This window comes from Macrobrachium rosenbergii, chromosome 25, assembly GCF_040412425.1.
Source record: "Macrobrachium rosenbergii isolate ZJJX-2024 chromosome 25, ASM4041242v1, whole genome shotgun sequence".
Classification (NCBI taxonomy): Eukaryota; Metazoa; Arthropoda; class Malacostraca; order Decapoda; family Palaemonidae; genus Macrobrachium; species Macrobrachium rosenbergii.
Window position 1 is genome coordinate 45,383,511 of NC_089765.1, and position 26,744 is coordinate 45,410,254.

General features: G+C 43.2%; 1 protein-coding gene across 1 annotated transcript in view; it reads right to left on the minus strand.

Moving 5' to 3' along the window:
* Positions 1-23,871, minus strand: part of Cul5 (cullin 5) — a 201,188-nt gene extending 177,317 nt beyond the window's left edge. The window contains 1 exon segment of the mRNA XM_067127553.1: positions 23,703-23,871. Coding sequence (XP_066983654.1) covers positions 23,703-23,720 — 18 coding nt within the window. The 5' untranslated portion in view covers positions 23,721-23,871.
* Positions 23,872-26,744: the final 2,873 nt, after the last annotated feature.

A 26,744-nucleotide genomic window follows, 5' to 3' on the forward strand; every position in this document is an offset into this window, starting at 1 on the left:
TCTCTCTCTCACATAGATTACTCTCTCTGTGTCCATAATGAATTCATAAATAATTTAACCCAGTATTTCAAGTAAGGACAATCTCTCTCTCTCTCTCTAGATTTATTCTCTCTGTCTCGTACTAATTGTTAGTAATTTCACTTTCTAAGTAAAGGACAATATCTCTCTCTCTCTCTCTCTCTCTCTCTCTCTCTCTCTCTCTCTCTCTCTCTCTCTACTCTCTCTCTCTCTCAGTTAGTAGCTCACTCATTTTACAACTTATTATTTCTCTGTACATCTTTACCTGTGATAGATAGTTAGTGATCCTAATTTACCTGTACCATCTGAGTGTAAATGCTCCTAGTGTGTAAATCAGTTCTAAAACATAGAGCATAATAACTAAGAGTTGTATTGAGTCAAAATAAGCACTGTTTGTTCAAAAGAAAAAGCATTAGAGACAAGTCGGTCAGAAGGGGAGAGGGACAGAAATTCTCTTCCAACTCTCTATTTTTATGTCAACCATTTATTTCTTTTTTTAAGGGTAATGTATTAAGCTAACTTTTAAATGAAATTACATTAACTTTAATTTCATTTAAAAGCTATCTTAATTAATTTGGGAGCATGATTAGGGTCATATTTAATGTTTAAACTTTAGAAATATGTATTCATTAGCATTTTTAGAGACCGTGCCAAACTTATGCAAAAATCCGCCTTGCGCGAGGGGTTCTTGAACCTAACCTCGCATAAGTTCAGGGTATGACTGTATAACTCTAACAAATTCTAAGGGGGTGAAATGAGTTATGTTTAAGTACTGTAAATTAAAATATAATAAAGAAAAATGCAGAGCACCACATACATCTAGCTCTTCCTACTAATGCTGTTGTCTTAATTGCAAATTTCACAGAATCGAGTTTGGGGATAAAGTATTGTGTACTTGCTATCATACTGTGACTAAGTTCAGGACTGAGCAGCACTGGGAAAAATGGGTGAATGACTGGCAATTCTTCCTAACTTTTCTCTTTCTCTGCCAGGACAAAAACAGCCAAGTCTATACACATACTGGAACAGGCCAGGTGCAGCTGAACTGCACAATAAGGTAACCAACCTCAAGGCTTCAGTAGATAGATGCAACTCCCCTGCTCTCATTTCAACAAATGGGTAGCAAGCAACAGCTCAATTTGTCCTACCTTTACATCACCATCTAAACACGTCTTTTATGAGCTCTAAATAAAAGAGTACTTATCAGTTCTCAGCTTCTGTTTTCTCAGAAAGATGTTCATTCCTCACTTTAAAGAAAACTACCAATAACAGGAACAATGGTATTTCTTATAACTGGTGGAAGGTGCAAACCATGTGTTTTTTTATGATAAGCTGAATAATTGATGGGTTAACAAGTGGAAGTCTGACCAACTGATGGGTTAAAAAGTGGGAGTTGATGTAAAGCATTATTATCTAAGGTCAGTTTGTGTTAATACCCTAATCACTGACTACTGTACCATTCTGTTTCCCCCTTACATCAAAGCTCCTCATAGAAGTTTTTATTCTGGCACAAGGTCCTCGTATTTCTTTTAATAAACTGTACAGGCAGTTAGGGTCATCTTTCCTATCCCATGAACACAACCAGAGAGGGCACTTCTGAATACTGAGAGAACAACAATCCCAGTCTCTGAAGATTTCTCAAGTCATAGGCTCCTTGTATTGAAAAGGAGAGAATTTGTTTCCACTGGATACAAAACAACATTTTATAAAATAAATTATATATCCTACTTACCAAGTAATTACAGCTAACATTTCTAGTATTGGCAGCTAAGAATTTGAAACTGTGATGGCAATTTCTTTTGTTTTGGTGTAGGTGACTAACCCTGCACACTTTTGGGGAAGAGGAACAACTGAGCAAATGGCTTCAATTTTTTTTTGCCATTATGTCCAGACGAGGGGAGGAAGGAGGGCTCTCATTCTGCAATTACTTGGTAGAGAGTATATATAAAACTTTTTCATATGTAACACCAAGTAATTACATGCTTCTTACAAGCAGTCCCGGTTATGTGGGGTTCCGTTCAGGGAGTGATAACGAGAAATGCCACGCTAACTTAAAAATCAGCAATTTCGGTGCCTTTTCGGCGATTTTTGGGGGTTATCGGCGCCGAAAAGCGCCGATTTTCGGTTATCAGCACCTCTGTTAGGTATATATCGGTGCCAATACCCAATTATCGGCGCCGAAAATTGCCGATTTTCGTCGCTAGACAAGCCCCATAAAACCAGATCACTGTTAACTGAGCCCACCGTTAACCAGGGACTGCCTGTACTTTTCTACTCACGCAGCAGTTAAAAATTTAAAGTTCGCAGTAGTGATTCGTTTGTTTATAGTGTAGGTAAATACCCTGCCCTCTACTGGAGGACAAGCAGAATTTTTAATGTAACAAGCGGTCCCGGTTTATCGGCGGTCGGTTTCACGGTAAAGCTTGTCTAGCATTGGCGATGATAGCCAGACTTTTGACACACAGTCCCCACTTATCGGCAGCGCAAAATCCAGGTTATTGGCTCCGATCCCGGTTATCTCGCCGATAACCAGATATCGCACTATTAACTGGGGATCAGCTTGCATTAAATGTATTTTTGTCAAAAATGCTCGATCTTGTGTTTCGTTTGTTAAAATGTACATTTAAGCGTCTAAAAAGAAGCAGCTCCTATTTGTTTACATTGTATCAATATGTGAAATTTAAGTAGATTTGCTGAGTATTGCTAAACTTTGTATATGACAATTGTAGGTGTGTTTGATCAGGTATATGGTGTTTGTGTTGTAAAACAAATATTATTTTCCCCTTTATTAGGATGATGCCTTTGAAGTTTCCCCATTCCCTGTGCCTTGTCACTTACACCCTGTGCTGTGTTGTATTTATGCCCTTTCTTTCAAGTTTCTTGCTATTTTTATATTGAAGTGTAAATTGATGTACCAATTGTGTTTGTATCTTGTTGTACCATTATAAGTGAATTTTTGAGTGGTCTGGGAATTATAAAAAGAACTGTGGAACCTGTGCGTTCTCCCAAGCTGTCTGAAATCATGAATTTTTGTAGGAGGAATAAAGATATCAAAGGAAGCCATGCGTTTCCCTCTCTCCGTGAAAACTTGAGTATTTGAGAAGATTATATCTCATGCTGAGGGGCCAGAAGCCCCAAATAATCTACAAGCACTTATCGCTGATTTTTGGTTATCGGCAATTTTCTGTTATCGGCACGCTTTCAGGAACGGAACCCCCGTCGATAACCGGGGACTACCTGTACTTCTTTTCTGCTAGCTTTAATGTCAACACCGAATGTTTTGGTGGTTGAATTTGAGGTTTTTTATTTACTTTTCCCAAGGAATTGGTGAAGTACTCATTGTCTTGATAGTTTTTCAGCTTAGCCTAGTGGATTTTCTGTAGTTTATTTCTTACAATGTCCGACTCCAGTTCATCAAGTAAGCCTAGTGGATTTTCTGTAATTTGTTTCTTACAATGTCCAACTCCACTTCATCAAGTATTAGGTATTGTAGGGAGGGTTGCAAGACCCGAATGACCAAAGTAACCTACAATAGTCATACGATCTGTGCAAAATGTACAGGACAAGAGTGTTTCATAGATCTCACTTGTGCTGAATGTGTTGGATGGGATGAGAAGAAATGGAAGGTTCTTAAGTCTCATTTGGATAAGTTAGATAAAGATAAGAAAAGGAAGGCGGCTGTTAGAGCCGAGAGTAGAGCTCAGAGTGTAGAACCTGTCACTAACATTCAACTCGTTGACCGTAACATTCCTTCTTCTCCTGCCCTTGCTTTATCCCCCATCCTTAGTCCTCCTAATAATTCTCCATCAACTCCTATTCCTGGCTCCCATGCTTTCGAACCCAGTACCATAGCCAGCCTCGAGAGTAAGTTCGATTGTATATTTGATCTCGTAGTTAATACTAAGTTAGGGCAGATAAGCAAAGTTCTTACAGGCGAAGCGCAGAGTATTAAACAAATGCCAGTGGAGAGAGGTGGCTGTCTGTTCGCTGATGCTCCCAGATGAAAGGTCACTGTCACTCTCTCCTGAACATGTGGGAGTGTAGACATACCAGGGTCAAAAGGAAGTTAGTAGGGTTTGCCATGGGCAGTCACCCCCCTCCTCCAATTCAATTAGTTCTGACAGTTGTTGGAGCGTACAGTGACACCAGCAGTTATCGTCTGACTCTGATAATGACTCAGTAATACTGGGGCATTTGGTGCTTCCGGGTGAATCTCGTCCCTTGAAGGGACATCATAGTAGAAACCTCTCCTTTTTGCTGAAGTGTGCTAGAGATCGTTCTGCTAGCCTGCAACCAGGTTGCAGTACGTGGCGCAGCCCCATTGCCCTTAAGCCCCAAGCATTCACATATGAACTTCATCCTCCCAACTCTTAAGCGCTCTTCTAAGAAATGTTCTTCTTTTGAAACGCCACATGAGCATCCAGGGTGCTTGCCAGAACGCCTCCCAGTCTTCGAGCACCCATCTCATAATCCGAAGTGCCCGTCTCAGGCTTCAGAGTGCCCAACTCGTTCCTCCTATCCTTGGGAGGTGCTGCCTCTTCCAAGGTGACTTCTCAGGTTTGATAGACTCGGCTCATCGCTTGGCTTTTTCTTCAGCTAATGTTTGCTTGTTTGAAGTACTGGAAGTCTTCAGCTTTCTGGACTGGTCAATAGGAGCTCTCCCAAAGAAAACAGATCACGACGTTTTAGCAACCAACTTGGCAGCAGGTCAGTTGGGCGTGTTATCCTGTGCGGATAAGGCAGCAAGGGATGGCTCCTTCGAAGTAGCAGGTCTTTTCATCGTGGGAGTTTTGAAGAAAAGGGAGTTGTGGTGCTCTTTCACCAAGAAAGGAGTGACATCTGTTCAGAAGTCCACGCTTTTATACTCTCCCTTACATAAGTATTTGTTCCCTCAATCTGCAGTGAAGGAGACTGCCACCAATTTACAGAAAAAATCGACTCAAAACTTTCTTGCACAATCTTCAAAGCGCCCCAAGGATCTTTCTGCCTTTTCTGCCAAGTCTGTCTCTCCACTGCAATAGCATCCCTTTCGTGGAGGCAGACAGGGTTTCTTGAGACCTGCTCTAAGGTGCGTTTCTTCACTCCCAGTTCATCAAGGACTGGCAAACCTCTTCAAAGTTGCTCTCTATCTCCTTGTGCCTGTGGGCCAGACTCTCCCTCTTCCACAGGAAGGTGGGTACAAGATCACGTGGAGCCTTGGTGGTCAAATTCTCAAAAAGGGTTATTGATCCAATCTTAGAGTACCCTCCTCTAGTGAATTTATGGAAGTCACACTGATGGCATACTCCAGAGGGCTCCGAGGGTTTGTAGCTCTCATGGAAGTGTCATCCCACCTAAGGAAAGGACCATAGGGTGATGGAGGATTGGACTTCAAGAAGTTTACAGCATGTTCTAAGTGAGTCCCCAAGTCACCGGGGGGATGGAGAGCTGTCCTTGACGTAAGTGCTTTGAACATCTATATTCAGAAGACGAAGTTCAAAATGGAGATAAATCAGTCAGTATTATCCTCCATCCAGCAGGGCGACTGGACTGGATGATAACACTCGACATGCAGGACATTATTTCCATTTAGCCATCAGAGTCCAGGAGATACACAGATCTGTCTTGAGGCCAGAGTCTTCAGTTTCCGGGCCCCTTGTTTGGGAATCTCTCGCTGTCCCACAAGTATTCCACGAGTTCCTATCACCCCTGAGATAAAGCTACCATCTCACAGGAATCCCAACATAAGTCTATACTGGGGTGACTGGCTCCCCCGCTCCACTCACAGGAACTGCAGAGGTTCAAGCTACCCTTCTTCTTGCCAAAGACTCGGACTTTTAATACATCAAGAGAAGTCCCAACCCCAGCTCTGGAGATTCTCTATTTGGGGATGAGGAATATCTCTCTGAGTTTTCGGGCTTTTCCCTCCCCAAAGAGGATAAAGTCCTGCCTTCAGTCAGTACAGGACCTTCTTTCGCTTCCATTTGCTTAGCGAATCGATGGATTGATCTGCAGATTCTCATCCACAGAACAGTGTAGGCTAGGGGAGGAGCTTCATGAGACCCCTTTGGGGTTCTTTCTATGAGCAAGCTGGAACAAAAGACAGCACCAGACACAGTGACGTTCCCAGTTACAAACGAGGTAAAGGAGGATCTCCGGTCGTGGACATCCAGGGAGAGACTTTTAGAGGGAAAGTCTCTGCAACTGTCGAGCCCCAACCTCTCCTTTTATGTAGACACCTCTGACCAGGGGTGGGGAGCTCTTCTGGACACTTGGGAAGCTTCTGGCATTTGGTCTCGGACAAAGGCTACATATAGAAATACCAAGGAGTTATCTGCCATTTACCTCGGCCTGAAGCATTTTGTGAGCAGTAGAGCAGGCCCTTGAGCAGTACATTCCGACAGCACCACGCCTCTCTCATATCAGAATCAGTAGGAACCCACTTTCTGTTCTCCCGCATCCAGACAGCGAAGGAGCTGCTAATTTGGGCAGACCAGAATCAAGTCAGACTTACCACCAGATTCATCCACTGATCCACTTAAAAGATGAAATGTATTGGCAGACTGGTTAAGTCGGCAGGTCAGTCCTCCCAACAGAATGAACCCTGAATTCGAGTGTCTGCGACAGCCTTTGGAGGTTGTGGGGCAGGCCAACAGTAGACCTGTTCGCCACATCGAGAAATTACTGCCTTCCTCTATTTTGTTCGCCAGTTCCGGATCCTCAGGCATGGGCAACAAATGCCATGCTGGTAACTGGTCAAACTTGGACCTCTACACCTTCCCCCCATTCAGCATATGGTTGGGGGTTCTCAACGAAGTTAGAGTCACCGCTTAACTATCCACTGACCCTGATAGCGCTCTTTTGGCCTCTCAGGGCTGGTTCCTGGACAGCTATATTAGCTAACCTTGGACTTGGGTTACTGCTTCAGTCCACTTTTTCTCAAATCAGTCTCATCTTTGGAAGTTCCATCTGGACTATCACAAACCTGGCTCCAAGCTTTGGACTGTCTGGAGACTCGTGGCGCAGCCAGGGCTTTTCAAAGCAAGCTACGGAAGTTGGCCTCTAGGTAGGCAGCTAAGTCTACCAGCTGATCTACAAGGCCAAGTGGGATATCTTCTGGAGGTGGTGCAATGTAATAACATCTCATCTGCTAAAACTAAACTTGTAAGCCTGAGACCCTTTCTTCTCTTTCTCAGGACCTCCAAGGGACTCTCTCCATAGGCTATTAGGGGCTACAGGGCTATGCTGGGGTCAGTCTTCAAGCATAGAGGAGTGGACTTGGCCTCCAATAAAGACCTGACGGATCTGATTAAGTCTTTCGAGACTTCTAAGCAGGTGAAGGACAACTCCATGTCATGGAACCTGGATGTGGTGCTTAAATGATTAATGGGTCCTGCCTTCGAGCTTCTACATACCATTCCATTCAAGAATTTAACTAAAAAGACAAGAGAGTAAGCGAGTTGCAGGCTATATACAAGTGAATTGGTTTCTCGAAGAGAGATGCTATCTACACCTTCATACTTGGCTTTCTGGCTAAGAATGAGCTCCTGTCTAATCCCTGGTCACGCTCGTTCTCCATTAACCCTTAAACGCCTGTTGGACGATTTAAACGTCGTCAAAAATTGTCTGTCGAATGCCGAGTGGACGTTGCAAACGTCGACTGAAAATGCTTTTTTTAAATATTCGCGGAAAAATAATTATAGGCCTAGTTTGCGGAAGATTTCAAATCACGCCGCTTTGGCGGATGCTGGGAGTTCACGGATCCAGGTATTGTGTTGTTTTTGAGCATCACCCAGACGCCGCATGCGCCGAATTCCCTCCTACTCACGCCAGATAGCATCAGCGTCGGACCTTGCGGGAGCGATATTTTGACGCAGACGTGTTTTGCAGAACTTTGGCGAGTGTTTGCGTATTCGTGCTGCAACAGGACGTTTGTAGATATGTCACAAGTGAGCGTGTGAGGCGAGTTTTAGACTGGGATGCTGGAGAAGGACCCTGCAACCAAAGTGAATTTTAACATTCGGTCAACTTTGACTCGACCGAAATGATCGAAAAATGCATCCGTAAGCCATAATTATTACATTCGAGTAACAATCAATCATTTACCTTCATTTTGCAACAAATGGAAAGTCTCTAGCACAATATTCAGAATTTTGGTGAATTTTTGAAAAAAAATTTTCCTCCGCTCCGCACGCGTGAACTCCGCTGAAAATCCTGTCATTTCTTGCATCAGCTTGCCGTAATTTTTTCGCCGTTTCATATTATTCGTTACATAAAGTGTTATGCATCAAAATGTGCGCAATTTCATGTAGAATACAACAAAAAATATATCATTCCTTTAGCTCTTCACAGTTTTTTAATATTTACATCGAAATCACGATAACTGACAAAATTTTAACATTCAGTCAACTTTGATTCGACCGAAATGATAGAAAAACGCATCCGTAAGCCATAATTATTACATTCGAGTAACAATCAATCATTTACCTTCATTTTGCAACAAACGGAAAGTCTCTAGCACATTATTTAGATTTTTGGTGAATTTTTGAAAAAAAAAAAAAAATGTTTCCTTAAGCTCAGCACACAGTATACTCCGAAAATCCTGTCATTTCTTGCGTCAGCTTGCCATAATTTTTCGCGTTTCATATTATTCGTTACATAAAGTGTTATACATCAAAATGTGCGCAATTTCATGTAGAATACAACAAAAAATATGTCATTCCTTTAGCTCTTCACAGTTTTTTAATATTTTCGCCGAAATCACAATAACTGACAAAATTTTAACATTCAGTCAACTTTGATTCGACCAAATGATCGAAAAACGCATCCGTAAGTTTTCATAATTATTACATTCGAGTAACAATCAATCATTTACCTTCATTTTGCAACAAACGGAAAGTCTTTAGCACATTATTTAGATTTTTGGTGAATTTTTGAAAAAAAAATTTTCCTTTGCTCCGCGCACGTGGACTCCGCTGAAAATTCTGTCATTTCTTGCGTCAGCTTGCCGTAATTTTTTCGCCGTTTCATATTATTCGTTACATAAAGTGTTATACATCAAAATGTGCGCAATTTCATGTAGAATACAACAAAAAATATGTCATTCCTTTAGCTCTTCACAGTTTTTTAATATTTTCGCCAAAATCACGATAACTGACAAAATTTTAACATTCGGTCAACTTTGATTCGACCGAAATGATAAAAAAACGCATCCGTAAGCCATAATTATTACATTCGAGTAACAATCAATCATTTACCTTCATTTTGCAACAAACGGAAAGTCTCTAGCACAATATGTAGATTTTTGGTTAATTTTTGAAAAAAAATTTTCCTTTGCTCCGCGCGCGCGGACTCTGCTGAAAATCCTGTCATTTCTTGCGTCAGCTTGCCGTAATTTTTTTGCCGTTTCATATTATTCGTTACATAAAGTGTTATACATCAAAATGTGCGCAATTTCATGTAGAATACAACAAAAAATATATCATTCCTTTAGCTCTTCACAGTTTTTTTATATTTACATCGAAATAACGATAAATAGAAAAAATCAACCTTCGTCAACTTTAACTCGATCGAAATGGTTCAAAAATGCAATTGTAAGCTAAAAACTTACAGCCTAGTAATATTCAATCAATTTCCTTCATTTTGGCACAATTGGAAAGTCTCTAGCACAATATTTTGATTTTTGGTGAATTTTTGAAAAAACTTTATTTTATGTCCGCTCATTCACTTAATTCATGCATCATTTTGTGATAATATTTTCTCTGTGTTGCTTTATCGTTTTACAATCTGTTATATACCAAAATCATCGCAATTTAGTGTACAATACAACTAAAAAAATTAACTCATTAGCTTCAACCATTTTCTTTACAGCACGATTTGTATACAATTATATACGAGTTTTTTTTTTTTTACCGTCATATATTCCAATATTTATATATGATAATGATATTTTTTTTCATTTCTGATGATTGCATACTAAACTTCAGGCAATGAGAAAAAAAGGAGCCAAAAATGAACTCTTAATCTTGAAAACTGAGCGCGCTGTGATTTTAAAAAAAAAACTTTTTTTCCGCTTCGGCGCTACCTCTCGGAGGCCGCCGGCATACGGGAGACGTTTTTGAAAATAGGGCTTCGGCGTTAAAAACCTCGTGGACATTCTAGGACCAGAGGAGGAGGAAAGGGTCCTTTGCCCAGTGAGGGCGCTGAGGTATTACTTAGGCAGGACGAAGTGAATCAGAGGCCCTGCCAGTAACCTCTGGTGTTCCATCACGAACTCATTGAAACCTTTGTCTAAGAATGCTCTGCCATTTTTTCTTACAAGTTTTATCATTGAGGTACACTCTCAAATAGATGTCCTACCTTCCTTTAAGGTGAGAGCGCACAACATTAGAGCTGTCGCCAAGCATAGTATGTCGCTCTCGACTATCCCCCAGTCAACATACTGGAAATGCAATTCCGTTTTTGCCTCACACTATCATAAGGAAATTGAAATGACGTACGAAAATTTCAGTACCTTAGGTCTGTTATCGGTGGCTGACTCGGTACTGGGGGAGGAAGCATAGGAAGCAACCCTTCCTATCTGTAACTTCACCTTGAATATTTTTGGGTATAGATTTTTTTGGGGGAGCCTGGGAGTACCCAGAGTGCCCACCAGTCTGTGGTAGTGGTATAATGGTTTTTTAATCTTGATTGTTGTTGGTGTGGGTAACTATTTTTATTGGTCTATTGTATTTTGGTACTGCGCCCACGGCAAGGACAGTTTTTCTCTATTGCTTTATGGGTGTTTGGAGGGCTCCTTCACTCTAAAGCCTCCCTCTCAAAAGTAGGGACTTATCACAGCCATTCAGCTAAGTCGCTACAGGTCAACATGAGCACAGACCACGGCAGCACAGGCAGTCCCTGGTTTACGACGGGTCTGGCTCACAACGTTCCGAGGTTACGACACTTCTCAAATATATTCATCAGAAATTATTCCCCGGTTTACAACGCATGTTCTGGGGTTACGACGCATCGTATGCTGATCCGACGGAAGACATGTGGCTCAAAATGGCAGAATATTCAAAATTTGGATTTTTTTTTATGAAAAACTCAATAAAAATGCAGTTACATCATTTTCAATACCCCCAAGGCATTAAAAGTAAGGTTTTCTTAGGATTTTTGATGATTTTCAACGATTTTTCGATTTACGACAATTTTCGGTTTAAGACGCAGCGTAAAAACGGAACCCTTGTTGTAAACCGGGGACTGCCTGTAATCATCTACTGCGGCTATTGTTTTTCGAACAGAATATCACAATTTTTTAAAGTAAATTGTAATTTTTGTTACTATACAAACCTGAGGTCCTTTACATTAGGAATTCTTACAGCGAAGCTGGAAATGGCCATTAAACTCTTGGACAAAGAGGTTAGGCAGTAACTACCGTGCAGTAGGCGGGAATACCCACCTGCCAGGATGTAAACGTTCCAGTTTGCCTTTTGGCCCAGGTTTTAGATTGAGGAGTGGCATGAGGTGGGAATAATAATGTAATGTAAAGGACCTCAGGTTTGTAGAGTTAGGAAAAATACAATTTACTTTCAAAAACTGTTAATTTGTTCCTACACGATATATAAACCATCAGTCCTTTATATTAGGAAGACTCACTAGTTGGAAGGAGGAATCTGAGTGAGTCTTTGAAATGACTGGAGTTCTGTATACCTGGGTTACTCCTGGTCGAAAGAGAGGAGGAATACTGTGCCTCTGACATATTGATCAGAGCATAAGAACTGTGAGATCAAATGTCAGACATCTGGACCTTTTTGACTGAGTGAGGAATCGTAACTCTTATGAAAACAGGCAGGGAAGAATCTAAAGTGTTGGAGGCAGTAAGGTGAAGATCCAAAAAAGGGTTTCCCTTATTGCCAGGGTCTCCTTCCTCCCTTGCAGGAGGAGGAGGAGGAGGAGGAGGAGGAGGAGGAGGAGGAGGAGGAGGGAGGAGGAGGAGGAGGAGGAGGAGGAGGAGGAGGAGGAGGAGGAGGAGGAGGAGGAGGATCCTTTTCACTTACAGAGCCATATACCTTAGGCAAGATGCTACCTGTCCTCTTCAAGGAGCCAGGTAAGAATACACTTGTTGAGCAACCACCACAGGACCAAGGAAAAAAGGTTCCAAGGGCCTGTGGGCAAAGACCCAAAGGTAGAGACATAAGTGTGGTAAAATGAGACCACATCTTGCTTCCAGAACGAAAATCTTCCAGAATGCGAGGGATGGACCGGGCTATTGATTTCCTGAGCTCTTGGGCAGAGTGTACAGGTGTCGTCGTCACCTGCTGTAGAGTACATCTCTCCAATTGCCTCAAGAAGCCAGAAGAAAGACGTGTCCTTGGACACTTCTTCCTTGGGAGAGTCAGTAACAGTGAAAAATTGAAGACTTCCAGGTTAGGGATGTCGAGCCTTTTCGGAAAGTACCGCAGCACCCTAGCAGGACAAAGTAGCGATTGATCTGGGTCATCAATTACAAAGTCCAAGGAAGAGGAGATCAAGTAGGACTCTAACCTGACAATAGATACTGATGAACTTGGAATCCGCTACGACATCCGAGAAGGAGTCGAGGTATTGATCCTCTTCACCTGTTATTCCATCTTCTACAGAAAGGCCGGAGCAAGATGAGAGATGGTCCTAAGAGGGCACATCTCTGTCCGATGACTCTTGTAAGGGCACGTGCATAGCATGAGACAGGAACCCTAAACGAGAGTCACAGGCCAACCAGGGAAAGTTCCCTGGGACAGCAAGACCAAAGAAGCTTCTCTTCAGTAGTTAAATCTTGACTGAGGGGAAAAAGGCTACTTCAGATAGAAGACTAGGTCGCAAGGGCCTGTGTTCTTCACAACTGAAACGGAGAGAAGCAACCCTTGGCGGAGAAGACGAGGAAGTCCAGACTTGAAGAGCACCTCTGACCCGAGAAGAAGTTCTGTCAAAGACACTGACCAGCGAAGACAGATCCAGTCCCTGGAACAGTGTTACAGAGGACTTCAAGAGATATCCAGCTATATCTGTTGCCGCTTGGCGAGAAAGCCTATGCTTGCAAGGAATGCTGGAAAGTCTCTCAGTCCTGAACATACAGGGATGTACGGCCTGAAGAACTGCTTCTTATGTAGCTGTTACAGGAGGTTGGGTCAAGCAGAACTCTTCTCGATGCCTTGGAGGCAGAGCTATCAGGTTGGGCAAAAGGCAAAGTCTTCCAGCATTTGCCTGTAACTCGGGATGAGCAATGCTTGTGAACCTCTAGCGAAACAGACAAATACGGCAGGATAAACGTAGGTATCGATGTTTCCCAAAAAGACAGCATGCCTTACCCTGGGTCTGCTACGAAGGAGAGAGAAAACTACCGATTTTGTTGTGCTGGGAGGCAAACGGAAAGATGGTAGGGATCCCTCAGTCGAGCAGTCTCTTCGTGAATCTTTGTGAAGAAAAGAGTGAAGAGCATGTTCTGTCCTGATCACTCAAACCCAAGGCGAATCTCGCCTACCAATACATCCCCACCGGGAATGTATTTGGCTAATTAAGCTATCGAGTGCGCTACAAAACACTCGAGTACCTGCAAATGTTGATGGATGAAACAGGAGGAAGAAACGATTCCCTCATTTGCTGACGAATGCCACTACTGTGGTTTTGTTGTTCAACAAAACCACCGAGTGTCACAAAACTCATCCTGAATTCTAGGAAGGCCAAAAGGCTGCCTTGAGTTCAGGATTTGGCCTTGAGTTCAGGATGTTGATGAGAAGGTACTAATCATCTCTGTCACACAACTTCAAGACAAAGTCTTACAGGTGTGCACCTATTCCTCGATCAGTGAGGAGAATATGAAAGTATATCTGAAGGTTCCTTCAATCAAGCATTAGCCTAACTCTTTCCTCATACTTCGAAGAGGAAAGAAGGATGGAGGACTGGAAGCAAACCTCCTCCTTTCTCCACCATGGGGAAGCTTCTGCAAGATGACAGGATACCAAGACAATTAGCTCTAGCCAGGCTGGCATATCCTGAATCAGGAGCACGGGAGAGGAAGTGGGATGGAAGTTTGATAAAAAGAATTGCCGAGACCCAAGAGAAATAAATACTTCTCCTGAAGGATCCATTCCCAGGTCTCGGCAAAGTTGCTGCCAGGTCCAGAGACTCAACAAGTATCATTTCATCCAGGCATCTGCAGTAGGAAAACTTCTGCCTGGTTGATACATCTTTCTCTCTTCCCTTCTGCCCCCTTCCCTATGGAAAAGAGGGTGGAAAGAGAGACAATCATGCACACTTTCCCAGAAGGGAAGAAGGCTGTGTGTTTCTGCAATCTTCTTCCAAAGCCTGGGACTTCTTAGGAGTTGAGGAGGGCTGGCCTGAACTTAAGGTCGAGCAGAGATGACTAAGACCCAAAGGTCTTGGCCATTGTCCAAAGGACAAGGCAGTGCCCTGGTAAGAACCTTGATTACAGCGGTATCTGGCAAATCTCTGAAAGAGAAAGGTAGAACAGAGTAAAGGTTCGTTCCTAAGGGTCGAGCCAACCCAGGACTTATGGAACTGGAGATCTGAATTAGGACAAAGTCCTCCTTCTCAGCACCATAACTGCCCACAGATTGCTGCCTAGTGTAGGAAGACCCACCCCCAGACAGGACTGCCCACAGATTGCTGCCTGGTGTAGGAAGACCCACCCCTGGACAGGACCAGTCTCCAGAGGGCAGGGATCTCTCTGGGAATGGCTGTATCCGAGGAGAGAAAGCCTAAAAGTGAAGGATCGTGGATTCATCAGGAGACTGTCTGAAGGAAACCAGGTGGTGTCCTCCAAGATCGCCGCCTCTCGTTGTGGAAGAGAATACCCTTCACGGTAAGGAGAAGCACAGAGAGAACCCTAACCGGATGAAGCAGGGTCAGAACAATCTGCAATCAGCAAACCCCTCTGACGCAAGACGAATTCGTACTCTCTTGAGGCAGGGGAAGAGCTTGATGCCTCAACCTGAATGAACTCCTTGTCCGAACAAAAGTATTCATCTGGTTGAAAAAGCTCTCGCAAGCAAGGACCACGGCGGCCCCCTGAAACTTTCAGTCCCTTCAGGAACTGCAAGGGTTGCAAGTGACGAAGATTATTCATTGGGAGAGCCTATGTCCTGTCCCAGGGATCCTCGAGCTGACAATTCGACATGAAGTTCTCCGAGAAACAAGGGCAATCGGAACCTGAAGAGGAAGACCCTCGCTGCTTCCGAAGCGTGAAACTCCTGTACCTCTCCCCCTGGAGGGAGACCTTGACAGATCCCAAGAAACCCTCCTCGACTACCTGGTTGTACTACAAGACAATCGGGTGACCCACACCAAAAGCACACCAGGCAGCCGAACTCCGAACAAAGACAAATTCATAGAAGCTCTCTCTGTCCGTCTCATGCCTCCTGGAACAACAGAGAGGAAAAGAGAACAGGTGAGGAGAAGGGGTACCCCTACCTGTCCTGTCAGTAAGACCGGCAGGAGAGGTGGACCGTGGGTGATAATCAACCGAAGGAGATTACTGCCACACTGGGGAAGAAGAGCGCTTGTGCCGTGGCAAGGCACTTTCCTGGGAAGAGCAGAAAGTTCACTCGAACAGTGCCGAGAACCTGATTCAGAAAAACCAAATGGGGCTGAGCCGAGCCACACTGAACCAAGCCGATCACGTGAACGAGATCCAGACTGGGTGGTAAGTGATGCACTGGGAGGCAAGCGGGGTGAGCTGAGCCAAGCAAGTCTTGCGAACGCGACCAGGGGATGGGCAGGGCGAGCAAGCCGAGCGAGCTGAGCCGATCGAGCGAACACAATCGGAACTGAACAGAGCGGAACTCGTCTGCTATGAACTAGCGCTGATTTCCCAAACTCTAAACTCCTTTGAGGCCGAGACCCCTCAAGAAGAAGGTTTAAAGGTGAATTCTGTGTCTGCTATCCTGCATGCTCGAACCCTAAGGTTCAAGACACGAGGATGAAACCCGGCCAAGCAACCAAAGCAGCTGGCGGGCAGTATCGAGACACCTGGGCATCTCGGCACTTTCTCTTGTCCTGTGCCTCTCGCCAGGAGAGCAGTCGTGATTCATAGAATTCGAGCAACCTACGAGACTCCTAAAAATCAGGAGTGGCTGCTTTCAGTTTCCTAAGAAATCAAAAAAAGTTGGGAACAGAACCAGTCTTAGACCCCGACTTCTAAGACTGGTAATGAGGGTGCAGCCTCTCAAGGCCGCGCTCTCATGGCCCCTAAAACGCAAAACCCCAAAGGGGAATGCGAATCAGTTCCCGCCAGAGGGATAGAAAAGCCAACGAGATAAACTTGCCTCCCAGAAGAGAGGCAGTCCCTGAGAAGTCCTGCAGGACTCCCAAAGGGAACCTCTTCCCTGCTTCTTCTGGTGTTCGAATCAATAGGATCAAGACAACAGGCTGAGAACTGGACCAAGCACTGGTAAGCACTCGGAGAGTGCTTGTAATACTGCCGGGAAGAGACGAGACACCTGCGTGCCTCGGCCCTTCCTCTCTCGCTGCTCCCAAACTGGGCCAAGGAGAGTACTCTCCAGACCAGATTGGGATACTCGATATTCCACAGAATCTCGAGAGCTCAAAGCAGCACCCATCTTAGAGGTGGAACCTCTAAGACTGGGAACAGGAGCACAAACCTAGGTCTGCATGCCCACAGCTCCCAAAACACAAAACCCAGGGGTACGTGAATTAGTTCCCAAACCCGAAGGTCAAGAAGAGCCAGCAAGGGACCCACTGAGGCAGTCCCTAAATGTCCAAAGGACTTCAAGGGGGAAGAAGCAGCCTTCCTCTCCTTCAGCCAACAGAGGTCTATTCAGTTTCCCGGGAACCCCTCGAACCTTGGGAGAGAAACGGAAGAGGCAACAGAAGACAAAATCGAGGATAAGCTGGAGAAGACAGCGGCTACCTCCACAGGGCGACTTCCTTCACCTTCACTCAGACATCTTCTACAGGATGGTGGACACAAAACATCGTAACCTTCAGGGCAGCTAGGCAGGATCATAATGGAAGCGGCTCAGGACACGAACACCCGGAGAAGCAGCAAGCATGATCAGGACAGCCAATGCAGCAGCTATGGAAGCGGTTCGGAAGGCAGGAGCTACAGCAACAGCCAGGAATGTCACATGAAAGTCACCAGCAGTGACAGGAAACAATCAGCACGGCTGCAGTAGACCAGGGGCCACCACCCAGAGACTATCGCCGAGTCAACAGGAGCAATAACACAGGAAACACACCAGGAGCAGACGGACCACAGATATGCCAGAGGCAGCGCCAGCATACATGAAGGCCAGCAATGACAGCGATCGATCCACGTTGGCGGGAACAGAGTCGGAATGATCCCAACGTGGATCTATGCCATTCCTACCAGGTACTGTGGTCAATCCCGAAACAAACACTATATGAACGTTGAAACTCCTTCAGGCAAAGATATCCCAACTGAGATATCCAGCCAACTACTGCTGTGCCTACGATGCTCACTGTCAACCTGAAAGAAAAAGCAAAGATGATTATCAGAGGGAAACTCCTCTCACCCCGAGGGGCAGTTCCCTAAAGTGAGAGGAAGCCCCTAAGAAGAGGTTGCCCGACTGCCATCCCCGCCCCACAGTCTTCGTCCGACAAGTAAGCGAAGAAGACAAAGGAGAGATAAAAGAAGAACCTACAGGTAGAGAGAAGAAAGGAGGGGAGGCAACCAAGGGAGCCGTGGAAGCGAAGCTTACCGACGACGGCCACAACCCCCCTCCCCCCCCCCCAACAACTCTCCATAGTGCAGGCAGCAAAAACAACACTCAGCACAAGTAGAAAGGAAGTAGTCATGCCCTAGTACATGGAGGGTGGGAGCAGCCCAAAAAGCGGAGCAAACTTGTTACGTTCCAATCACTGAAGGGGAGCATAGATATTATGTCCCAATCTAATATATCCGAACGTACAGAGGAACGCCTTCAATATCTAAATAAAGGGCAACTAGAAGAGGAGCATTACCACTCGGTTACAAACCTCTAAATAAACCCTTGGCCATCAAACCCAAGACATAGATGCAGGGGAATGACGGCCGGTGCAAGGCTATCACAAATCGTGGGTTTGTATGTTAATAAATATCAAACACTCATATAATATACTGTATACACAAAAATACAGAAATATCCCACCGGGATCATAAAGAGCTTAACAACAGTCAGGCAAAGAGATCCGAAAGCATATCTGCAACTCATGACGGCCGAAAGCAAACTGGAATGTTTACATCTGGTCAGGCGGGTATTCCCGCCTACCTGACAGTAGTTACTGCCTAACCACCTTGTTCAAGAGTTTAACGGCCATGTCCAGCTTCGCCGTAAGTAATTCCTAATGTAAAGGGCCGATGGTTTGTATATAGTGTCGGAACAATCGCTGATTTTTGGTTATCAGTGCCTCTGTTAGGTATGTATCAGTGCCAATACATGATTATCAGCGCTGATAAGCGGAAATTGGAGCATGTTAGTGCCGAAAATCACCAATTTTCGTTGTTAGACAAGCGCCAAAAAACCAGATCGGTGATAAGCAAGCCCACTGATAACCGGGACTGCCCGTACTAGTAGTACTTGCATCTGACATCATTGCTAAACAAGTCAAGAATAAAGTACAAAGTTACAACCAAGAAGTCAAATCCGTGAAATTCCAAGTTTTTAATAAAAAACCCTACCTATCTATTTTGCTGAAAGGCTACCAAAAGCAAAAATACTTCACCGATCAAGTAACAACCAGAAAACCAGCAAAGTATTGAGTTCCAAATACAGCTGCTGCTCACAACCTACGTCATAAGCCGGCAGAAACAAGTTGAAGCCATTTGCTCAGTTGTTCCTCTTCTTCCCCGAAAGTGGACAGGGTTAGTCACCTACACCAAAACAACAGAATTGCTACCGAGAGTTTCAAATTTTAGCTGCCGACACTAGAAATGTTACTTGGCAAGTCACTTATATAAAATAGCATATTATTAGAAATTTACATTTTTCTTAATATAAAAAAAGATATACAAACAAAAATCTTATAATAATCCCACCCCAAACCAAATTCATTTCTTCACAGGCACCAACAACAACTGTTCAACATCATCTACCAGTTGGGGCCAGGAATACTCATTTATTGAAGACTTTAGGTTTGTATATACAGTATAGGGAAAATGCTTTATCGGGATATTGCAGCAAGTTCCACAACAATGGGAGAAGTGGACCCATCTGTATATACTGAATAATGTGAACCTTCTTATGAAATATGTTCCTAGGTGTCTTGCTTATAATGTTCTGGCATGTACGTTCTGGCATGTACGAGTGATTTTTTTTTAAGAATTAATATAAATGGATACACATTTGGATCACATCCAATATCCAAGGAGGAGGAAGTTCTGTTGACCATTTGAGAGGTAGCCCTCATAACACTTTTATCAGCTCAAGTGCCTGGGACATTCGTTCATATAAATTGCAAGTCAGATCAATTGCACTACAAACTCAATTTTAAAAAACTTTTAAAGAATATCCTATCAAAGCTATTAGAAAGAGGGCTACAGTTCAAGGTCTTATCTACTGAGCCAACTGAAAAAAATTCTATTTAAATGGACAACGTATGGCTATCTTAATCTCCAAATTTATTATTCTGACTTTCATCCAAAGTGTAAAAGCTGTATACAGTATACCATAGGAGTATACTATAATATAAAGAAAGGTAAAAGCTGATTAATTTTGAATATTTGATAAGATAACTGTACCTCAAAAAGAATTTACTGTTTCTAAAAACCATCAAAACGAAAAATGACATTTTTATAATAAAATAAAAGTTTTATATATAACTACCCAGTAATTACATAGATATTAGTTTCACTCGTTCAGCAGCTAAAATTTTGAAATTCATGGGACGCGCTAGCTTGTTTTTGGGGTAGGTGACATGCCCCACCCACTTTCCGGGGAAAGAGAGGAACGACTTAGCAAAGAGCTCAATTTGTTTATGGCCTTATGTCCATGCGAAGGGGAGGGAGCACTCTGATCATGTAATTACTTGGTAAGTATATACAGGCAGTCCTCGGTTATCAGCCGGGTTCTGTTCTGAGGGTGTGATGATAACCAAAAATTGCCGCTAACCGAAAATCGGCAATTTTTCGCTTTTTCGGCGAATTCCGGGGCTTATCGGAGCCAAAAAGTGCCGATTTTTGGTTACCAGCGCCTCTGTTAGGTATGTATTGGTGCCAATACCCAATTATCAGCACCAATAAGCAGAAGCGGCAATTTTCGTCACTAGGCAAGCACTGTAAAACCAGATCACTGTTAATCGAGCCCTCCGTTAACCAGGGACTGCCTGTATAAAACTTTATTTTATTATAAAAATATAATTTTTATATAAGTAACTTACCCAGTAATTACATAACTGATTTTTGCATTGACAGGAGGTGGGAAGCATCGACATATCTACCCCAAAACATTAGTAAAGGTAATGAATTTGAGAACAGAAAAATTTGCTAACAGTGAATCATTGTTTGTTGTTCCCTTACCTGATAAGAGAGCTACTGCAAGTAGATACTGCCTCTGGATGGTGCTCATCTTATCATGTAGCGGCGAGGCTTTCTTGCCCCTGCCCAGGGTGCAGTACCATATAAAACCAGAACATATATAGTCACCAAAACCACCAAACAATATTAAAAGACACCAATACCCAACTATTAAAAGGCGAAGAGATATCAGGAAGGAATATTGCCTCCTACGTTTCCTCCCCCAACACCACACCAGCCATGTAAAATGGATCCAAGGTACTGCACTCATCATAAACTGTTTTTATATCACGTAAGTAATGTGAAACAAACACAAACTTACATTTCCAAAAAGTCGATTGTAAGATAGAAGAGAGAGATAAATTCCGCTTGAACACTAAAGAAGTAGTGACTGCCCTCATCTCATGAGCTTTCGCTTTACATGAGGGAAAACGCTCTTCTCCAACCGCAGAGTGCACTTCAGGTATAAGATCTCTGAGAAAGAATGCCAGGGCATCCTTAGAGGGTGTGAGGGATTTTTCACTGAACACCAAAGACTGCTCTAAGTCCCACAAATTGCCTTCGTTCTGTGAAGGTAATGCTTAAGGGCCCTTGCAGCACAATGAGTCCTCTCCTCTTCAACTGGACCCAGTATATCAGTCAAGCTCTTAATTGTAAAAGAACAGGCCATGGTTTCGACGGTGTCTCGTTCTTTGCCAAGAATCCCAGGGAAAAAGAACACACTGCATTCCCTTGGGAAAGGCTAACTCTTTTATCCAAGGCATGTATCTCACTGGCCCTTTTCGCTGTTGCCACAGTGACCAGGAAAAGTCTTTCTAGTAAGGTCTCTTAGAGAGAGACTGCATGGGCTCAAAATGGAGACTAGATAACCCATGAGACTAAGGTATTTCCTTTCATTTGACTAAATCGAAGGACTTGATGAAGTCCGACAAATCCTGGTTGGAGGACATATCCATTCCTCTGTGCCAGAAGACGGAGCTTAACATGGCTCTGTATGCCTTTACAGTGGAAGTGGAGGGACCTTTAGTTGTTCTTAAATATAGCAGAAAATCCACTATTTCTGCTATAGAGGTCTGAGTAGAGGAAACATTGTCTCTTCTACACCATTTCCTGAAGATCGTCCACTTCGCCTTATAGACCTTTTCTGAAGATTGCCTTCTACACTTGGCAATAGAGTCTGAAGCCACTTTTGAAAAGCCCTTCTTTCTAAGCAATCTCCTGACATTTTGTAACCTATCAGGGCCAGAGCATACAGGTTTCGATGAAACCGCCTGAAGTGCGGTTGTCTGAGTAGCTGCTGCTTTTGAGGCAATAGTCTCAGGAAGTCTGACAGAGGTTCGAGCAGATCTGGAAACCGCTCTTTCACTGGCCAAAATGAGCCTATCAAACTCACTGATACATTTTGGTGTGATCGAAATTTGTTTAATACCTGTCTCACCATATTGCATGGAGGCATTGAGTTCTTTGTTCACCCAGTCCTGCAACCTGGCATCCATTACCCACGCCAGAGAATCAGTGACTGGCGAACAGAACAAACCCAAAAATCCCATGAGTTTATCTTAATTCCTAAATAATGAATCTGCTGAGGAGGAGTCAGCTGTGATTTCTTCATATTGATGAGAAGGCCCAAATCCTGAGCAAGGATAAGGGTTCTCCGAAGGTCCTCCATACATTGTTCTCGATTGGAATCGCAGTAGCCAACTGTTGAGGTAAAGGAACACTTGGGAGCTTGGGCACTAATGGGCGCACGTCTTCTACTGGGAGCTCGGGCACTACCTTAATTCCGACACTGCTGGGCGCTCAGGTGCTTGATGATGTTCCTTAGAAGGTCTTCTAAAAGATGAAGAGTGCTTACGGGAAGTTTGGCATTTTGGCGCCAAAAGCAGACCCTCAGCTGAGAGGTCACTAGAGGAAAAACGCTCTGGGCTGTCCCAGTGACTAAATGAGGGGAGCTCGGGATCTTTACTCTTCTTACAAGGCACTGGAGAAGAGGTTGACACATCCACTGCACGCCTTTTCAAAGGGCGTGACTTGTCCACAAAGCGCCACTGACGCTTGGGACTTAACTCTTCAGAATCAGACGACATACAATGAGCATCCACTGAGAGACCCTTCCAAAGGCTCTTGGTTGCAGCCCGGGATACGCCAACAGGCTGAACCGAGGAGCAATTACTCAAGGGCAGACTCCACTGACCTCTCTTAGGCTACCAGTTTGACTCCTCCCAGGTTTTGGGGAGTATGCCGGGGACCTTGGCCTAGGAGAATCGGTTAGACGAGCAGCCACCTCCTCCACCAACACTTCACTAGCACTGGGTGCTACAGGGCAGTCTGAATCACCTTTCTTATCCATAAGCACTTTCACCGAAGAAGCTAACTGTGCAATAGATTCCGCTATTGACTCAAATCTCTTGTCGATTTTCAACTCGAGGCTGGGTTCATTGAAATTAAAGGAACATTAGAATCTGATTTAGCAACAGATGATTCCTGACTAGCTAATGACTTACTATTTTCCCTAGCAGTCGCTTTCCTCTTCTTGTCCCTAGCGAGTTTCTTTAAGTGAGAATCTAAAGTCTTCCACTTTTTAATGTCCCAATCGGCACACTCTGAACATCTCAAATCAACAGAGCATGTCTGTCCCCTACATTGCATGCACATCGTGTGTGAGTTACATGATTCTTTAGTCAGACATGTATTGCACCCTTTGCTGCAATACCTAAAGCTAGAAACAGAGTAAGACATTGTGAAAATCCAAAAACAAGTCCAAATCTTATGATAAGGTTTCAATAAAGACAACCTATCACTAACTATATATGCTGAAAGGCATATATACTTCACCAATTGCCGATGGAAAAACAACCAGAAAAGTATGAATTCCAAAATTAAAGCTGCTGCCAACCACTGGACTTCAACCATCAGCTGGCAGAAACAAATTGAGCTCTTGGCTGAGTTGTTCCTCTCTTTCCCCTGAATGTGTGCGAGGTATGTTACCTACCCAAACACAAACTAGCACGACCCACGAATTTCAAAATTTTAGCTGCTGAACGAGTGAAACTAATACAGTAACTATGTAATAAATGGGTATGTTAATTATATAAAAGTGAGACTTTTTCTCTCAAGTTACAAACTTCAGTTCTAACTTGTATGGTAACTAACACTACATAAGATATAAATAAAAGAATGCTGCTTAACTTACCTGCCACATTGATCCCATTACTGTAAGTACAATGAACTTCCTTCTGTGATTTCACAAAAACACACACAATTAACTCCACTCTCCTTTTACTGTTCAATTTCCAAGAGTACTTTAACAACTAAGGTAAGCATTGGCCCATGAAGTCATTTATCAATATTTACTGTTCACATCAACAACTGAGTACTGTAGTCAAAACAACTTAAAAACAACACACTTGAATCTTCAAGACTACGGTATGACTAAAAAGAAAATATTTTTCAGAAATGTCACAAGAAAAAACCATTGTTTTTGGCAATGTCAAAGATGATGGATGGATGAACGGAACTTTGGGGTCATAGGAGCATTACAAACACTACCATAATGTATATACCACATTTCCTAAATGAAAATAGTGAAAGATACACTTAATGACCCTGGCTTTTGCCTAACTGCTAATCCTCAAAAATGCTGCAATAACTGACATCACAAATATATTCCTGATCTCATAATGATATACAATAAAACCTTTTGTTTTCTTATCAGATAATACACCATGCAAGAATATGCTGTGTGTTTTGTAGCCATTTGTTGTAAATACCTACATACTAAATCAAGTGTTATACCTTTATATGTTATTTCGTTCTAAGTGCTACCATAGCCAACTATCCACGACTAAATGTGTAGAGAGTAAATACCCAACTAGCAAACCTAAAAACTTTATGGCACTATACAACAAATTCTCCTCCAAAATATTATGAGTGGAGGAAAGCCTAAATAATGCATGACCAAGATTGCTGAGCATTAATAGCCTGTTATAATGACATTTTCTTGTGCAAGTTTAAGGTGCTTTAATCTTATTAATAAAGAGCTCAAGAGATTGTATTTAAAGACTGCAGTAATAGGTGGGAAAAAGCCATCTCTGATAAGGTTCTATATTGTGCAATGACTTTCCTCAACCCCTGGGATACTTTAAATAAACAGACGTCTAGTTAAACGTGGTGCCCTGCAACAGTTTGTGCTAACTGCTTCCAGATCATAAAAGCATTTGCTAAGGATCTTAAGGGAAACTTCCAAACCAAATAAGAGCATTTGAAAATACTGAAAGCTGTCAGCCACAGATGTTAACTATTTTTATAGAAACCAATAGTTTTTATTTTTTTTGAGCTAAATAGTAAGGGCATCCCTTAATTAAAAAGAAAAAAACTTTGCCACATTAGTCACAACCAATCGCCTTTAACTATAAAAGACAAGCATTTACATAAAAGTAGAACAGCATCTTAATACAATGACTAAAAATTCTGAATAAGATTAGTAAAGTGAATATGACAAATACAAGCAGTCCCCGGTTATCGGCAGGGGTTCTGTTCCCGACAGGGTGACGATAACCGAAAATCGGGGAAATAGAACTGATCCCTGTTATCGGAGCTGATATCTGGTTATCAGCGCCAATAATGGGATTGGCGCCGCTGATAACTGGGATTGGCACTGATAACTGGAGATCAGTATCGAAAATCCGGTTATCATCATCACTAGACAAGCACCGTAAAACCAGATTGCCGATAACCGAGGCTACCGATAACCGGGGACTGCCTGTACAATGATTTTGTAGGGTGAGGTTAAAATACTATACTCTGTGGCAACTATAATTCATATTTTTATTTCAAGTCTTGAATCTTCTGTTACTGGAAGTAAGTGAAAGGTGAACAGGAGTCCAAGGGATACCCCAGATGACATACTTATGATCTAGGGTAAGAATGCTTGGATACAGTAAGGTAGAGGAAGGTCGATGCAAAGGCACATACGTACTCAAATGGTACCAGCCTTCATTTGTCTAAAATTTGTTCAGTACTTAGTGGTGACCATAACATCACAAAAATTATATTTTCATAATAAAATAAATTTTTGAACATACTTACCTGGTAGTTATATATATAGCTTAAGTCCCTGACGAGCGGCAGAATTTCAAAACTCGCGGCAATCGCCGATGGGTAGTCAGGTGTACCACCTGTGCGCCCTCTACCCAGGTACTTGGAACTATTCCAACTATTCCTCAGATCTTCCATGGCCCTAGTCTCTAGAGGGGAGGAGGGTGGCAATTTAATTATATATAACTACCAGGTAAGTATGTTCAAAAATTTATTTTATGAAAATATCGTTTTTAAACATCTGACTTACCCGGTAGTTATATATATAGCTGATTGACACCTTTGGTGGAGGGTCAGAGACAGCCAACATCGTTGGAATTTTGCTTAAGGGTTAATAAACCAACTTAAGGTTCTTACCTGGATTAAGGAAGCTGACTTCAATGAACTCCCCCTCATTATGTCTGCTTTCCTTAAGAGGTCCAGCGATCCACTCAGGGGGCTGAAGACCTCTAGGAGCTGCCAACCGGTGTACCAACCTCTTTGTGACAGACAACCTATAATACCCTTGTTCCGGGCGCCACCAAGAAACAAAATGACCACCTGACTAAAATCAATGATTGTGGAAGACTGCGTCCAATCTCCACAAACAACCATAAAATTTCAACCATTCCAAGGCAAGAATCAAGGGTATTGTATTATGGGATTGCAGGGGTAGTCCCTTCTCCCACTACTGAGTTAGCTGCTATAAATGGTCCCAGTGTATAGCAGTCGTCATAAAGCGTTTGTACTTGCTTCAAGTAGTGTGAAGCAAACACTGACTTGCTTCTCCAGAAGGTAGAGTCCATGATACTTTGTAGGGACCTATTCTGTCTAAAGGCTACAGAGGTTGCAACTGCCTGACCTCATGGGTTTTAACCTTTAGAAGCTTGAGGTCCGCCTCACTACATTCTGAATGAGCTTCCCTTATCAACTGTCCTATGAAAAAGGATAACGCATTCTTTGACATTGGCAGAGAGGGCTTCTTAACTGAACACCAAAGCGTCTCTGACTTGCCTCGTAAAACTTTCGTCCTTTGCAGGTACGCTCTCAGAGCTCTTACCGGACACAGGACTCTCTCTAACTCCTCCCCTGCGATCTCTGCCAGATTCGTAATCTCGAACGCCTTGGGCCAGGGTTGTGAAGGACGTTCATTCTTAGC